Raw genomic sequence first — 18,635 nt, 5'->3', positions numbered from 1 at the left:
GTCAAATGAATCATGAGCTAAATTTAGTGAAATTATTTAAAGTTCTGAGATCATGGAAAAGTTCAGAAAACTTCGTAAAAGTGGGAACTTTATACAAGTTTAGGTATCTTCGTAGAAGTTTATTGTTTAATGGCAGGGAACCTCTATTATTCAGGGACCTTTTTTATAGCTTAAGAGCTTTGATGAAACCTCATGGACTTGAAATAGTTCAGAGAATTCCGAACAAATTCAGGAGATTTCGTGCGTCGAACTTTGCGGAAAATCAACGAGAAACGTAGACGTTAACTTTGATGAAGTTTTGTGGACTGTGTAATAATTCGAGGAACTGCGTATAGCTTCATAGAAGTACAGGGCATTTTTAAAAAGTTCAGGGAATTTCGTAAGGATAGAAGACTTCAGGGATCATCGTTTCAGTTTAGGGAACTTCATAGCAGTTTGTCAGAGATCTTAAAAATCTCAATGAACTTCCTGAAAATGAAGATTTTGGACCATCGTCTAATTTCAAGGTACTTTGAAATTTGAGTAAATTTTCTTAAACTTAAGGAAATTTTGTAGATGTTCAGGAAACGTTGCATAAGTAACAGGATATTCTTTCAGATATGCTCCCTAGACAGGCAGGAAGTTTTAAAAGATCAGCATTTGCTGATGTTCTTCTGATCTGAATTAGCGAGTTGCTAAAAAAAAAGGATTACTTAAAAATGTGCTTAAGTTTCTGAATATCATAATTTTTCAAACGAATAGATCAACTTTCAACACGGTATTTTCCAAATTTAAACAATACACTCTGGCAACATGGTGGCAACATGGTGATTTGATTGGTTGATCTGTTGCAGGTTGTAGCAATGGCTGTACCAGTTTCTGGTTTGTTGTAGCGAGATGGTGGCGCTTGGTGGTCACTTTGTGGAATTGGTGCCGATACTCAGGCGCTTCCTTCTGACACTGTTGGTATACAAAGGCAAGGTAGCCCATTATCTAACCGAAAAGGTTATTTCTTCTTAGCGATTACGGACATCGACGCGAAAACGATGCCATCGAAACTCGCAGAGCAATGGTCAGCAGAAGCCACCTAGATCGTACCGTGCCAACCAGACAGCGAAGGAACGGAACAGAAGGTCGGTAGACTTGGTGATATTAATAATTGGAATGGTAAATATATCACTGCACTGGTCTACACGCTCATCTGAGTTAAGGCCAACGATGCCCGCTCATGAGCTGTCACTATTTTGCTGCATCTATTTAGCATAGACCGCGCCATCACCGCTGGGTCACCGCTTCTGTTATAGAATTTATCTGAATGCTCGATAACTTGAGGCACATTAAAAAAAATCTGAACATTTTTAAAGTAATGGTAACAAAGTACAAGTAAAAGCGTAAAGGTAATACGCCAAGACAAAAATGTTCTGCAAAAAATTCTTCCGCCCATTGAATTATCATAACATTACTGCATTCGTAGCATTCCGATATAATCTATTCAAAATAAGTAACATCCCATCTAGCAATGTATACCAGTTGTGTTGCCGATGAATGGTTAATTTACGTTGAAAATATGTGAATGTCTTGCAACGGTCAAATCCCCGTACTAAACAATACCGATACACTTTTTGTAGAATTTTTGTCCATTCTATATTTTAAAAATAACGTGTCAAAAGATGTTAGTCATGCAAGTGCAGTTAAGTGTTGAACTGGAAAAAGATAAACAAAGAATATTGTAATTGACCAGCAAATTAATGACTTTTGCTATTAGAGGATTTCAAGAATTTAAGCACTGTAAATATATGCTACCTTTCCTCTAAAATAGGAATGGTTTGTGCAAACGCAAATGAAATGTCGGTCAAAGCAATCAAGTTTCAACAGCCTGTATTTCGCTTACCTACACCTTCCAGAACTTCGAGCTCTGCAGTTCTAGCATTAATCGTAGCACATGAGATGAGGCACATGAGATCAGCGCGAGCCTCGCGCACGCCATGATTTTTGGGTGTTGCATTTGTTTCTCGCTCGTATCTTATTCTCGCGTGTCTCTTTCTTGCTCGTCACATGTTGTTTTCGTTGCGACGGGAGACGGTTTGTTTACGGTCTGGTTGATATGGTCCCCCTAAGAAAAACACTTCATAACACATAAAAACCAATAATAAATGTATGATAGCTGTGATCATGCTCATGCTTTGGAACATGTTAGATAATATACAGTGTTCAAAATAAGAATAAAATATGATATGCTCATTAAATTATTATATTTGAAAAATTTCAGTTTTTACTCTGATCAACAACCATACGAGGCAATATGAGCACTAGACTGATGCAAAATTTGAAATTGTTGCTCCACAGTGTTCAAACAGTTTCAAATCGGGTCCTGACTAGCCTCCAAAAGTTTAAACTCATTTGATAAGAAACTGACTTGGCACAAACCATTTGAAGTTTATATGGAAATTACTATGGGAAAACAAAACTTTTTGTTCATTGTCTTCTAGCCTTTTTACATATTGTACTGTTAAAAACTCTATTGCTATTCTTATGGGAATTTTTATCAGCTACAACTTTGTAGAAAATAATTTTTCAACCAACGTCAAATTAAATAGTTATTAATTGATAATCTTATGGCAAGATTAAGCAACTGTATTGTGGGCAACACTGTATTCTGCAGTGTGACATAGTAGCCATGATTTTTGTCCTCTATTCTACGCGCCATAAACACCAATGCACAGTGGTTCCTGGCTGGCCTAAACCTCAAAAATTAAAGTTAATATTTTTTTATTTCAATATTTTTTATCATTTTTACATGTTAAGAGTATCTTAAACTGAATGATTTGTGCAGTTCTGTTGATTAAATATTTTTTATGGCTGTTATAGTGTAGAGATATCAAAATTTTTTGAAAGATATCGTAATGTTTCTTGTTACTGTTTTGCTCAAATATAGCAAAAACTAATGTGTTTATAAACTTGGTTGCTTCAGAAGAAATGTTTCTCGGCTTATTTAACGTCAAATTGATGGCAAAAAAAGTGTCTTAGTGTTTTTAGTGACAGTTTCTGATATAAAAATTAGCAAAAATATACTTTTTTCGCATTTAGACTAAGCAAAACATATGACGGACACGTTAGCTTTCAGATAGGCTTTAATGTGTTTTGCGATTTTTTGAGAAACATGTTGAAATCAGGAATAAGAAGTAAAGTGTTCTTTGAAAATATCTGTTTCTTAGTTATAAAATCTGCGGTGTATACCGTAGCAAGCTTCACAATGCCTTTTTCAAAGCACACCAATACGCACACACATACACACACGCACCATATATCTATCTCTTATGGATCATGAGTTATGATTTTTTTTAAACAAGCAGGTTAGGGTGGCCCCTAGACAATCGGCATTCTTTAAATATCTTTTTATACGTTAATTTCTCGTGAAATTTTTATGCCATATACTTTAAGAACTTTTTATGATGCGTATTTTTGCTAAGTTGTTATCTCTTTTATTTGAAAAGTTATGACTAGTTTTGTTGAAAAATATTACTTTTTTTAAATTTAATTAAATGCTTTAAACACAAAAAGCTCTTGCAGTTTTTTTTACCAAAAATGAAAAAAACGATGTTTCCAATGAAGTTAAATGTTTGAAAATCGGTTTGCTCCATTCTGAGATATTGACAATTGGTTTATGAATTTATTTGATAAGGCTCAACCGAATTAACTTTACAGAGCCGAGGATTCTTGGTCACTATACAATACATCTTAAAACTATAGTCAAAAGGTACAACACAATAAACACTTTATCTTCCGCTATCCAAAAAGCCTCCTCCATCAGAACTGGAGCCGCTTCCAGTGGTTTCATTGTATGGCAAATTGTTGTACGCCAACGAGGGTCAGAGCGCGTCCATTGCAGCAATGGACGCAAAACGTGGTCAGCACTCACACACTCATCACAAAACGGTTGCTTTCCAAAGTCGACGACGCATCGACCGAAAGAACTGCTGATGAAGAACAATGAGGAGGACCACACAATGGTTGCTGCCGATAAAACAGACGATCGCGTAGCACACATCGAGAATGGTCTGCTTTTGTCGACAGCCGAGTAAACACTGAGATATTGACAATTGAAAAGAGTAATTTTTTCGAAGAAAATAGCCTTTGACTTTCTAATCAAAAAAGATAGTAACCTAGTTGCTTGACCAAAATTATGCGTCATCAAAAGTTCTAAGTGTAATCAGAACAATGTTTTTGCAAGAAATTAACGCCTGAAAAGATATTCAAAGAAAACCGATTTTAGTGGCCACCCTAAACTGCTTGTTTAAAAAATCATAACTCATGAACCATAAGAGATAAAAACGTTGTGTCTTCTACAAAGTTGCTTTGAATTTAATGTTCTACAACTGTTAAGAACACTGCTTTGGTCTATCTCAAATAATAAATAGTTTGTATTTTTAATTCACCAATTTTATGGACCACCCTAATTTTACGAACATAAAAAGATTGAACAAAAAATATGAAGCAACTTTCCCTAAGAAACCATATACCTAAAACTGACAGTTTGGGCGCAAACATTTTTGTCTTCCTAGGTAAATACGGCTGAGACCATTGTGCATTGGTTTTGGTTCTACTATACTCCTTTTTGTGACGTCTTGATTGTCAAGTTTTCTTCGTACAGCTAAAAAACATCTATTTCAACTGTGTTTTGCCTATTAGCAACAATTTTGAGGTTTTGGCCAACTTTTAAAGTAAGGGGAACCACTGTGCAATGTTGCCTGCTGAACAGTTGATTGAGCATAATCATAAGACATCAGTGACATGAATCATTCATAATTTTTGTTCCTTACATTTGATCGAAAAGTGGTCCTCAACAAAGTTGTAGCTGAAAAAAATTTCAACAAGCTCAGTTATCATTTTCTAAAGTAGAGTGAACTGGTGAATTTTGAGATAGATATGAACCGAAATTATGGTTTCTCCATAGTAATTCCCATATAAACTTCAACTGGTTTGTGCCAAGTCAGTTTCTCACTAAATGAGTTCAAATTCTGGGAGGCTAATCAGGGCCCAATTTGGAACCATTTGAGCACTGTGGAGCGAAAATTTAAAATTTTGCATCAGTATAATGAGCACCCTAGTAAAAGTTAACGTTTTGACAGGTTTTCGCTAGAAAATTCAGGAATCATGTGAAATAGAAACATAAGTTCTTTTAGCAACTGTTACGTGTATTGCTCGCTGTAGAACCAGCGGATCGGTAAAATGCAATAAACTGGAGTCGCTTTTTACGCGGGTGATACGTCCCGTGGAAAAAAAACCACGTAAAAAAACCACGTAAAAAAACCGCGTAAATTCCGAAATCTGCGTAAAAAAAAACCGTGTAAAAATACCGCGTAAAATGCAACTCCAGTGTATAGTGAATGCAATGCTTGTTTTCTTGACTGCATATTTTTTAATATTTTAAAGATTTTGAGCTAATTTTACATTTTTCCATCATAATTTTAGACACATAATTGAATTTTGATACGGTTTTCATGAAGATGCATATTAGAAGCATTTTCAACAAGTTTGTAAAAAACTATATTGATTTAATAGGTATATGCTCAAACGAACGGTGGCCCATCTCACCCCGTATGGTCTTCTAGCCCCCATCCCCCATGTTAGACTTGAACATTGGTTCCCCACGACTGCCACCCACAACGGCAGAACCTTTCGATAACCTTGATGCATTAGACCTATAAAATGTTAAGCATTTCTTTATTGATACTAAACCGACGGCCATAAATCAAAAGTTAAGCAAGTGCCCCTAGAAAATCATCTTCCACACTGTCATGGTTGTCGGCCGCAAACAAAAACAATCCTATCCCTGTCTGAATGTGGGCTAGAAACGTTTTCATCTCATCCTTCCTGTATACCGCACACCAACCGCTCCTTAGAAATGTTCTAGGAATTTTTCGGAATGCTACACCCCCACCTCCACTACGTCTTGTAGCTTTTCCCGATTTTCGGTTCACCTCACGACATCCTCGGTAAACAGAGACGGCTTCGCATTCTGTTTGGGATGTGGAGAGTTTTCCGTCTTGCGGCGAAATCGTTTTAGTCCCATCCTCGCAGTGCGTTTGAAGACAGCAGCAGCGGGGGAACTGACCCTCCGGCGGGTGAGTTGGAGGAAGGAGGACCTCGATTTATTTGCGTTATAAATGTGATTATCTTGTTTTATTTATGGCCTTGTTTTGCGAGACGAGAGGATACTTTCGATTTTCTTTGCGCGTTCTTGATTCTTCGCTGGCTGGAAGATTAGACGAGTCTGGGGACATAAATATTTATAAATTTCAAGTTAGTTCTTACTGCCGTGTACCGGAAAATTTTTTAGACTTGCTCGAGATTGGAGCTTTACAGCGCTCAAATTTAGTGCACTTATTAACCAGTAAAAATTGTACTATTTTATTCTTCCAGCATCCACACCACCAACGACATCCCCGGGTCCACCAACGACCGAGTCTCAACTGCTCGACTTCTGGCCCGGTAACGGTCGCAACGATAGCTACGGCTCGTATCATCCCGGTAACGGCCCCGGCGGCACACTCAACGGTGGTCAGCATCATCCCAATTCGTATTCCGTACACGTGGTTGATAAAAGTAAGTGTACACTACCAGCTCCACTCCAAAGCTCTGAATGGTACTTCACATACCGGGAAAGAGCACACGTGAATCATCATTAGATAGGAGAACTTCAGTCCGAGATACAACCCTTTTAGGTTGCTTTTTTGTTTGGCTATTTTCTAATCCCTCTGCAACCATCAGCACCTAATTGAATTGAATTTACACTTGAGAGAATTTAGAAACTGGTTGAAAGTGTTTCGGTCAAGTGCTTTACTATGTAGCTCTAATTTCAGATTCTTTTTGCCTCTCCGAACAGATTCTAAATATTCCTCCAACCTGAACGAAATCGACAAATCGGAACAGAAATCACTCGATTCTAAAGTCATCTATTGGTCAGCCAGTGGCAACGGTAGCAGTAGGGGTAAGTTTGGATCTGTTTGGAACATTACACATGTATCCATTATATTGGAGAGGTTCTCAATTTCTCGCGTAACATTTGAAAAGGGCTCAACAGCTTGGAGTAGAGGAAATTCTCCCCTGTCCGATAGTGTTATCGGTTTGCGTAGGCGAACTTTAGGGAGTCAAGTTGATTTACACAAATACAACTTATCGAGACGTACACTGTAACTGTAAAGTACCCATTACAATTTCACTCATTTTGATGTAAAGTAGGTTAACCTATTTAATGGGTAAAAAAGTTACCCATTAATGGGTAACTGGTACCCATAAATGTGTAATTGTTACTCATTAGTGGGTAAACGTTACTCATTAATGGGTAATTTGTCCATTTAATGGGTTAACCTAATTTTCTTCAAAATTAGTGAAATTGTACTTATTAATGGGTACTTTAAAGTTAGAGTGTAGGCATGAACAAAATAAGACTGTTGATTGAATTGTAGACTCCGAACTTTTATAAAATTAAGATCTAGTAGTAATTAGTAAATTCTTCTGAGACACGTTCTGGTACAGGTTCTGGCATATTTAACACTACTATGTAATCACAACCGGTTCTGGTATATCTGATGCATAAACCTCATTATCTGACCTTTTTGTGAGGTTCTATGGATATCAAAGAACTAGGTTTGTCCCGAATATCAAGCATTTAACCATGAAATATTTTTTGGAAGTTTGATAATAACTAACATTGTTTATCGCACGTTTAAGGACAAAATTATCTGTTTCAGTTAACCCACTAGATGGTCTGATTGACGGCTTTGAACGTGTTGAGTATAGGTGGATCGCTCAAAGGTCAGGTCGCCATGAAAACTTATCCGGATTGTCTAATTTAAGTAGATTGCACGCTAGAATGCTAGATTAACTTCCGGTATATTTGTAGGCATCATTGGTGGGTTTATCGATTATCGACTGCATCACTTTGTACTTAAAACAAGGGGTAAGTCACTCGGGTAAGTCACTCAGCTAATTGTGCCGAAATTATATTCGTTCCAGCTTGGGCACATCCATCGACCTTCGGCATAATCTGGTAGGATTTTTTTTTTAATAAAATGGGAGCACTGCTGGACAACTGTCACTTTACTTTATTATCAGCATCGATAATCTCCGTGATGTGATCCTTGAGGTATTTGTTGAATACGTTTACCGTCACCAGGTCCAGGTCACGCTGATGTCCATCGTGTCGAAGCTCTTGTCCTTGGAGAAGACGCCCAACGTTTTAAAATCCTTGGATCCTTTGATCGCCTCCAGCAGCTTTTCAAAATTGACCTTATCTTTGTCGTTCTTATCCCGAACCAACAGCTTCCACGACGGAATGCCCTCCTCACCGTCCTTCTCGATTTGCTTCAAGAAGTCGATCTTCTTCTTGCTGGTCAGGAAAAAGATGGACTTTTTGCACAGCACCGTAATCGTATCGGTCAGCTCGTATCCCAGCAGCCAGGTCCGCAGTGAGGTGGATTTGATCTGGGTGGCGTCAACTCATGTTAAATTTTGAAACCAATTTGGTGTCAAATGGAGTCCGCTTTCTGATTGGCTGAAAATAACACAAGCAAACCTCGATGAAACTACTACAGGGTTGTTTGTAATTGTTTTGGCCGTATTGCTAGAAGATTGGTATGATACACATAATTGGCATAGCAACAACAGCGGTTACATTCAATCATTTTCATTTTGTACAAATCTGCTCTATTTTGGTCCGTTTGAAATTCCAAAATGAAGTGCAAGGTAATCGGATGTAGAAGAAGCGATAAAGCGAATCCAGGGCTTCATTTCTACCGTCTTCCGAAGGACCCAATCATCCACCGGGAGTGGATATATGCGTGCGTTTTTAATGAGGAAGAAGTGCCGTTGTTCGAAGTTCGTCCCCACATTAGACTATGCAGCGTAAGTAAATACAAACAAAAATTAATTAATAAATACAATATTGTTTGATGCGAAATGATTAAGTGTAACCAAAAGTTTTAGATTAATTTTCCGAATGGAAAAATAAATCCGGATAATACGTGGAATACCCCGGTGATTGTTGAATGGCTAGACGAAGAGTGGCAGGATATGGAACCAGCTGAGAACAGTGTAGGGCAGTTAGCGAATCAATAAAATGATTTAAGTCCAATAGAAGTACGTCAACGAAGTGAAATTCTCCGTCTACGCCAGCAATTTATTAAGCTTGAAATTACCTACGCAGTTTCAAGTAAAATTATGCATATCAGTAAGGAAATTAATCCTATGCACACACATAACAACAGAGGAAAAATCACAATTTTACACATAATAGCCACTCATGGCTGATGAATGATGATGATGATGATGATTTCCTGGTGATACTTTAAATTATCATAAAATTTCTTGTGATTGACTTTACGAGATTTTGAATGACTTTACGGGTTCGCTTTTATCAAGTCTATTCTTGTTAGCACATCCACTACTCTATCTGAAAATACTATTGCTGCCCATCTCGCGTTTTAAAAATAATGCAACAAAAAAAAGTCATTTTTCTTTATCGAAGCAAACCATAACTTTGGCAACACTGGACGGGACTACGTGTCACAAAACGTTAAACTACAACAGGGATGCTACATTTAAGCTGACGCGTTCTGTCCTAGGATTTGATGTAGATGGTTTCCTCGTCTACGCCGACCGCCATCAGAATGCAATCCACCTTCTGCAGAGAATCATCATGGAAAAACTCTGGTTCCTTCCAGTTGGCATAGAGGCGTTTTATTCGTCGGTATAAGGAATCCTTATCGAGCACGATATTCGACATATTCGGGGCCGTTCAATTATCGCATCCAACGGTTTTCAATGCGGGGACACTTCCGATTGCTCTCCGGTTTTTTTTTTTTTTTTGTTGTGTCCTGTTGGACGGCTGTCCATCTCGCCAGTATTCCTCCTTGGTTGTCGCTAGTCCTATGTTATCCTTGCGATTGAAAACCGAAACATTCAAGCTGTCAGAAATACCCGGTTGCAAAATATACCATATTCGTATTTTACAAAAAATCGCAGCATGCTGTATGACCTGCCGGCACAATCGGCACACTTGTGGCACACTGAGAAAAATGTTGACCCAATGGAGACGCCAGACGCCATTTTGAAATCCAAGATGGTGACCATCAGTTCAGGAAAAACTGTCAAATACCCTACAATATGGGTATTTTCGGAAAGGGGATGACGTGTAGAGGCCGGAAATCGATTCCAGACGTCATTTTAGAATCCAAGATGGCGGCGATCGGTTCAAAAAAACTGTCAAATACCCTATAATATAAATATTTTCCGAAAGGGTATGACGTGTAGAGGCCGAAAATAGATGCCAGACGTCATTTTAGAATCCAAGATGGCGGCGATCGGTTCAAGAAAAATTGTCAAATACCCTACAATATGGGTATTTTCGGAAAAGGGGACGACGTGTAGAGGCCGGAAAAGGATGCCAGATGCCATTATGAAATCCAAGATGGAGGCCCTTGGTTCAAGAAAAACTGTCAAATACCCTACAATATGGGTATATTCGGAAAGGGGACGACGCACAATGAGAGGATAACAAAAATAGTGGGACATGGCTATTTGCGACGAAACTATTGAGTGTAGCATTTTGATTTCTTTAAGAATGAGTCTTTACTTTTTGAGTACTTTAATTGAGAAGTGAACATTTTTGATTAAGGGGGGTATACACTAAGTTAAATAAATTTTTTTTTTGTCTTGTTGAAATTGATGAATATTTATGTAAACATTGTAGATGAAGTCATTTTAAGAAACTTTGTCGAAGACATCCGCTTTCTATTTTTCAAGTGGACGAAATTATAGGGTAAAAAAGGAGTACTAACGCTAGTACCCCCTTAGATACCGTTTTTTTTTTACCTTAGCTTTTTAGTTTGAATTTTTCAATTTTTTTAATATTCTACAAGGTTGTAAGTGCTTTTAAAATGCACATTTTTGCTCAATTAAGCTACCTGTTCATGTAAAGGATTTACATACGTATTTATCATTTTTCAACACTAATTTTAAAGGAGTGTATTTTGCAGGCTAGCAGGAATTAGCAGTTAAACTCGACGTAATTCCGTTCAGCCTCTTGATTGATTAGTATAGTATTGGTATTGGTATAGTATTCTCAATCAAAGTTTTGGTGAAATTTGAGCAATATCTGGATTTTTGGTAAGCAAATGAATATGATCGTTCCGTTTCCCATTCCGTTTTAAAATTCTTCCGTTAATCGAGATTATTACCAAATCCGTTCAAATTTTACCCAGTTGTTGGGGACCAGAATAAGCATTTAAAGAAATCAGGCATAACATTTGATAACGGCACAAAAGCATTTGAAAACAAACTTTCTAAGGCCCTTTACACGCGAACCAAAGTACGCCCACGCAAACCAACAACATCATCGGATAGGCGCAACTATCACCTTTCCGAAAGTGGTATTGGTTTGCGTGGGCATACTTTGGTTCGCGTGTAAAGGGCCTTAGAAAGTTTGTTTACAAATGCTTTTATGCCGTTATCAAATGTTATGCCTGAAATGGGAAATCCACTCTAATGTAAACACTTGGAAAAATGGTCATGAAAACAGCAAAACGCAATAAAACATTTATGTACTATATTAAAAAATTCATTGGGCATCCCCTTGGATCCCCCTATGAACGTTGAGCTGCTAATACCTAACATGCAAGATACACCCCCTTACAGATAGCGTTAGAAAATTATAAAAGGAACTTAAATCCTTACAACAAAGCGATAGCGATTTGTTTTTTACAGCAAAAATGTGCACTTACAACTTTGTAGAGCATTAAATAAATTGTAAAATTCAAACTAAAAAGTTATGGTGAAATAACGGTTTTTAAGGGGGTACTACCGTTAGTACTCCATTTTCACCCTATAACTTCGTCTACTTGAGAGATAGAAAATTGACATCATGCACAATGTTCCTTAAAATGAATTCATCTACAATGTTTTCATAGATGATCATCAATTTCAACAAGACATAAAAAAGTAATTTTGTTATCTTTGTGTATACCCATCTTAAGCAAAAAAATTCACTAAAGTATTTAAAAATTGAAGAAACATTCTAGAAGACATCAAAATGATACACTCAATAGTTTCGTCGCAAATGGCTATGTCCTTCTTTTTTTGATTTCGTCCCACTGTGCAACGTGTAGCAGCCGGAAATCGATGCCAGATGTCATTCATGTCATGTCGGTTCAAGGAAAACTGTCAAATACCCTACAATATGGGTATTTTCGGAGAGGGGATGACGTGTAGAGGCTGGGCATCGATTCAAGTCGCCCTTTTGGAATCAAATCTGGCGGGCATCGGTCCAAAAAAAAACCTGCAAATTCCGAAATATGGGTATTGATTTTTGATAGAAAACGGCGTGTAGAGATCAGATAGCCGAAGCTTATTGCTTAGTGCATATTAGCTTATTGCGTGCTCTCAACTTAGTGTTCTTAAATGCACTTCCACAGTTATTAATTGAGAGCTTTCGATGCCAATACCAATGCATGAATTTGTATATTGTGTGGCAAGCACAATGATACTCTATTGCCCAGGGAAGTCGAGAAAATTTCCAACCCGAAAGATTCCCTCGACCGGACCGGGAATCGAACCCGTTGCCTCCGGCTTGGTAATACCGTGCCTTTACTGACTAGGCTATGAGGCTCCACAATGCTGAAGATAGTAACCTTTTATATGACCAGGTTCTCGTAATACAGCTTATATAGCAAGCTCATATGCACACTAGTGCTGCGTAGTGAGAGAGTTCTGAACTAATATGGCCACCATCCGAAAAGACTTGGTCACTTGAACAACTTTGCTGAAGACAGTAATTTTCTATATGGCCAGGATCACGAAATATTCTATGTTGAACCTATGATCCATATATTATAGCGCCCGTCATAAGTAACATAATAGTGAAGCGCCTCTAGCGGCGTAGTTCCCAATTAAACCTGAATCCAATGACACATGCTTGTTGGTAGTATAGCTCTATATATTGAAACAAATGAGATAATCCACCCTATTAGTGAAAATCCCATAAGCTGATACCCTTATTCGCGGATAGCCCGGCATACCGGCAATTAGGAATCCGGCAATAAGGAATCCGGCAATAAGGATTCCTAACTGTATACGCTGTGGTGTAAACTAGAAATACACAGAGGTAGAGATGGGCTGAGAGAATGTTTTGAGCCGAATGAACTGTCAAAATCTGAGCCAATAGAACATTCCCATTAGAATTTTTCCGAGGATTTCTTATTCGTAGTAGATTAAATTTGAGAGTATTGCAATCGAACAGAAATTCAATCACCTTTATGTTTCGTGTTCTTCTCAAATGCAACTAGTTTTTTGGAATCAAAAACAATATTCATTGATCTTAGTTGATTAATTAATGGCATCAAGAAATGTGCAAAATTTTGCGATGCATTTAATTATTATCACGTAGATCGAATCAAAGGTAAAAAATTATGCGAAATGCGGGCTTTTAGCAAAGGTTGCAAGATAATTTAGGTACAAATTCCTGCTGCCGAATTGTATTTCATTTTCTCGGCCCATCTCTCCCTCTGAGTATTTCTAGTGTAATGGGTTATTGCACCTGCATTATTCGTAAATATCATGTTATCCATCTTGTTTGAACCGATTCGTACAATTTAGATCTCATTCTGCTAGGTATCGTACCTTTTTAATTCAAATATCTTTCTTATCCCGCATCTCTTTACAGATTCATCAAGAGTCATTTTCAGTATTCTGTCCAGTTTCGTTAGCTCAACTGTACTAACTTTTCTAGTTAAGCTCAGCATACACTAATCTTCACTACAGGAGAACAGTCACTTCAGCATCTGCATGATGTTCCTAAAACCAGGGATGCTATGAAAGAGATCGCAATGATTTATAGCTAGCCAAAAAGAGAGAATTTAGTAGAACAACAGTGTTAGCTCGTATGATATACATAAATACCTATTGAAATGAGATAGATGATCCTATGAAACTATAACCAAACATGTATAACAGAAAGCAGGGTTCAACAACATATATACTACAGTATTAAGATTATAAGATAACTATACCAAAGTAAGCGTTAGTACTAGCAAGTAAATGAAAAACTCTAGCAAATTAACTCCACCAAAGCTAAAACGCTTCAAACTGAAAGCATATGTATAACGAACGAACGAACTAATCAATTACGACGGTGCATTGCAGACTAAAACAATCATTATCGAAGGCAATTCATGCAGGAAACACACACAATTATTATACTAATTGATGACTCGATTACGTAGAAGGTTGTATATTGGTGCTCGTCCACTTTAAACCACACAAGTGTATAATTTCAGCATCAAAAAGAGAGCATATAATTTCATTTCCCATTCCGAAACCATATCCTCGTCGGAAGAATACCTTGTTCATCCTTCCGGTATAGCATTGGATTTATTATTCTGTGGAATCAGAAGCCGGCGAAATCTCCTGTATCGATGGCCGAAAGCTGGGACTTTAATTTTCGTTGATTCGATTGGAAACCCTACACGTGGCACTCACAGCATAACGCCGCCGGGTGGGATGCAAGGTAGGTATGCTAAAAGTGGAAAATGAGAGAAAAGCGATTTTAAAGCTCTTGTTCAGTTCAATTTCACGGCAAACGATTACGAGATTCTGCTGAGCTGGGTCTGTTCGTTTTTTTCGCTAGTTTGCTAGTTATTTTCTACTCATCATCTACCTACCGAATTTCCATTCCGGAGCATAATGGCTTATTGGATTGCAAGAGGACAAACAATGATTGATGAGTACAAGGGAAATTATGCTGAAGATAGATCAGGACCAGCAACGGAGAAGCGAGATTATAACTTGTACGGTTGGTTGGTGCAAGCGCTTGGCATAGGACATAGAAATGTGAAAGAAAAGGTCAAATTACTGGAATGATTAAAATTGTATAAACTTTTAATCCTTATTGGCACAAAACTCGAGAACATCAGAAGTTTATGGAATATCCAACTTAATTTTCATGTAGATTATTGCCCGTTCTATAACAAGCACCGATTTTCGCGAACATGTGACCTATCAAAATGATATCACAGATTTCCATAGCAAATTTTAAAATGTTATAACATATTTTCCTATCATATTTTTTAAAATACAGTAAAAGTTATGCACACCCAACCAGCGCTGAGATTTGTCATTGTCATTGACAGACTTTTGCACGATATTGACAAAATTGTTTTTCACATAGTCAATGATAGACTTGATCCTCAAAAAAATCTTTGTCAAAATCTCATTCATTTTTTCGTCAATGACAAAGATTCACCTGGTAACAGAAAGTGTAATTTCTTGCATTCTGAGACACATTATTGTTATCCAAGCGGTTCAGGACGTAGATCCTTATTCACTTTAATGGCTCCATGTAATTGTTTTGCTTAAGCCATTTAATTTCATTTCAAATTTAGCTTATAATCAAAACAGCACATGTTCGTCACTGACAAAAATGGTACTGACAATTGACATGGTTTGCCTTGACGATGACTGTTAGCTCAAACGAGTGACCAAAGCAGAATTTTGGGTATCACCGTGTATTGTCGAAATTTTGTAGCACTGCACCCAACACATCTTTGGTATTAATTTAAAAATAATTATTGCAGATTCCAAATTACCTAAATCACTAGGTAGCATATTTAAGCAATTTTCAATTTATTTATTTGTTTACGTCAAAAACTCTTTTTTTTTTTTTTGCAATACCTTTGACGCTTTCGATCATTATTTTTTCCTCTATTTGGGACATAAATCCACAGTTGTCATTCTTTCCTTTATCGCAAGGATCCGACTCTAATTGAAAGGTCCCGCTATTTATACCCTTCGGAGTGTTGGAACACCCTCCAAAGGTGCGCCCCTTTATCAGTCAAAAGCGGATTACTTCGCAAAAAAAAATTAAGCAATAACACCGATGATGACCATGCATCAGAATCCTAGTCTTAACCACTTCAAACTAGAGAACAGCGAATAAAATATTAGGAATCACGTAGATGAAAAATAACTACTTAAATCCTGTTTTCCTTGTTTCAAGATCATCCTCGGTGGACCATGCCGAGTCTTGTCACTATCAACAAGGCATATAAAGTAAAAAGGGTTAAGATGTGTTCCTTTGACTACAAAAACAATCCTGTTCCCCTAATTTGAAGTAGTTCAGACAAGGCTTCGGATGTAGATCTTAATGCCAGTAACGCACCACGAAAAGGTAATCTACCAGGCGTATTATTAACGCTATAATTTTTCCTATTTCAAAATCTGACATAGCCTAAATATCTCAGCTACTACAGTAACTCACTAACCATATTGGAAAACCAAAAACATAAAATTAATACGGGATTTTTCGTATTCTAGTCAATCTTAGCAGCGTCAGTACTGCTGGTGTTAATTACTATTTATGAGCATTTTTTTTCGGAATATTGATTACAGTAAACAAAATGTGTTTACTGCTGGGTGCTCTATACCAATTAGTATTTCCATTTCTCGCCCATGTTTGCTTCCCGGGAAACGGAAAACTGCTGATGGCTCTTCCCGGGAATTCTTGGGAAACGGGAAATATGTTTGTTCAATGTCCAAAAAGATAATAAGACAAAGTCATGGCATTTACTTATCAAAAGGTTTATGTCTTAACTTATGTACAGCGTTTTATAATATAGAAAATTGTTTAACCTCCTAGGTTTAATATGTTTACTTCCATCGGGAAATTCTACCAAGCTACCAATGATTTTTCTTTCGACTTCATCTGGGGTATTTTTCTTTGCCCACACGATATTACCGAATTCTCCCAGAAGTATCTTCCGATTTCCCTAGGAATAGTCATCTGATTTCTTCAGAAGCATCTTACAGAAGTCCTTCAAGCTTCTGCGGTAGCTTCTTTTGGTTTGCACTGGGAGGTTCATCCCAACTTCTTCAGCAGGTTTCTAAACAATATCATTGGAAGTTCCTTTGTCGAAAATGGCTTCAGATTTCCTCGGAAATTTTTTCTAGACTCCCCCAGAAATTTCTTCTGGCTTCACTTAGAAAATTCCTTTCACTTTACCTAGAGCATTCTTCCGATTTCCGTTAGAAGATCTTTAGACTTCTTCTGGATACTTTCTCCTTAGATGTTTTTTATTACTTTTCTGGCAAAGTGTTTATATTTTTCCCCCAAAAATACTTTTAAAGGTTTTTTTTTCGGGAAATTGGATCAAATTTCTCAGGATGTTCCGGGTAGGAAACACTAATTTCAACCGATAAAATAGTTGAAAAATATTGTCACAGCACACAAACTTCTCATGTAAGTTGGACTATCATCAGCAACCGGTGCTAATTCGGCACCCTTTCAAAAAGAGCACAGTGGGTGGTGCCATCAACCCGCCGCTTTTCCTCGGCTGTCTTTTTCTGTTGGTTGAAGCTAATCACTTTCAAAGAGTGCAATCGGTAGGAAAATAGTCGAGAAATACTAGTGTTAAGACGGCACCACTCAGAGCGCACTTCGGGAGATTTGTGTGTTATATTGTCTATCGCTATAAATGACCCTGATTTCTAGACTAGTATGATTCATTACATGAAAAACCTGGTCAACTACGTTTGTTTAGTCACCAACATCGTATCAGATTGAAACTGAGAGACTAAGTATGTATAAGGTCAAAGGACATTAGATCGAAGAACTTTAGGCCAATGGACATTAAACTTACGACATTATGATAAACGACGAAAATCCAAAGGAGTATAGGCCAAAAGGATCGATAGACCTAAGGACGATAGATCAAACGACGATAGGTCAAAGTACATTTGGCCAAAGAACAATACGCCAAAGGACGATAGGCCAAAGAACGGTTGGTCAAAGAACGAAAGGCCAAAGGATGGCAGGCCTCAGGACGATAGGCCAAAGGATGATAGGCCAAAGGATGATAGGCCAAAGTATGATAGGCCACAGGACGATAGGCCAAAGGTATATAGCCCAAAGGACGATAGGCAAAAGAACGATAGACTAAAGGACGATAGGCCAAAGGACTATAGGCCAAAGTACGATAGGCCAAAGTACGATAGGCCAAAGTACGATAGGCCAAAGGACGGTAAGCTAAAGGAAAATAGGTCATAGGAAAATAGGTCAAAGGAAAATAGGTCAAAAACCAGTTGTCCAAAGGTCGTTGGGCTAAAGGACTTTAAGCCAAGCACGTTAAATCAAAGGACGTAAGGTTGATGAACGTTAACATTCCTAATGCATTAGGAAAAAGTTAAACCTTGTGCAATACCGGGTCAAAAAGACCCAAACTGCAATTCCCAAGTAACAATTTTGGATTTTTGAGGATTCTGTAGACCATGATTTAGACTTGTAGAATGCTTTAAAACCACTATAAAACTTGCAATGTTACTTGGGTTTGCTCCCAAAAATCAGTTTTTGAACCGATCTTTGATCTATTGGCCTCAAATGAAAGGCAAAAGTACCTAGAATGGCACCCTAACCTGGTTTTGATCAATTTGACCATTTCCATCATCTGGAAACGGTTCCGAAAGGGCCCAAAAAGGAAAATTTAAAACCTCATGTAGTCGTACCGTCCGACGACTCAAAATTTATGATTTTTCATCCACAAGAAAATAGACGTGAACCAAAAATGACACTTCCAAAACCTTATATACTGGTACCGTCCAACATGCTT

General features: G+C 37.6%; 1 protein-coding gene across 3 annotated transcripts in view; it reads left to right on the top strand.

Moving 5' to 3' along the window:
• The window catches only part of DIP-zeta (Dpr-interacting protein zeta), a 307,293-nt gene extending 293,502 nt beyond the window's left edge, over positions 1-13,791 (top strand). For all 3 annotated transcript variants that reach the window (XM_065228207.1, XM_065228209.1, XM_065228208.1), the window contains exons 9-11: positions 6,403-6,585; positions 6,866-6,970; positions 13,700-13,791. In XM_065228207.1, coding sequence (XP_065084279.1) covers positions 6,403-6,585; positions 6,866-6,970; positions 13,700-13,785 — 374 coding nt within the window. In that variant the 3' untranslated portion in view covers positions 13,786-13,791. The remainder of the gene's footprint in view (positions 1-6,402; positions 6,586-6,865; positions 6,971-13,699) is intronic.
• The last annotated feature ends 4,844 nt before the right edge of the window (positions 13,792-18,635 follow it).

Source organism: Ochlerotatus camptorhynchus, unplaced genomic scaffold (assembly GCF_037179485.1).
Source record: "Ochlerotatus camptorhynchus isolate MF236.1 unplaced genomic scaffold, CSIRO-AGI_Acam_v1.1 ptg000284l, whole genome shotgun sequence".
NCBI classification, from domain to species: domain Eukaryota; kingdom Metazoa; phylum Arthropoda; class Insecta; order Diptera; family Culicidae; genus Ochlerotatus; species Ochlerotatus camptorhynchus.
The sequence above is the reverse complement of the archived record's forward strand: the minus strand, read 5'-3'. Positions and strand labels throughout refer to the sequence as shown.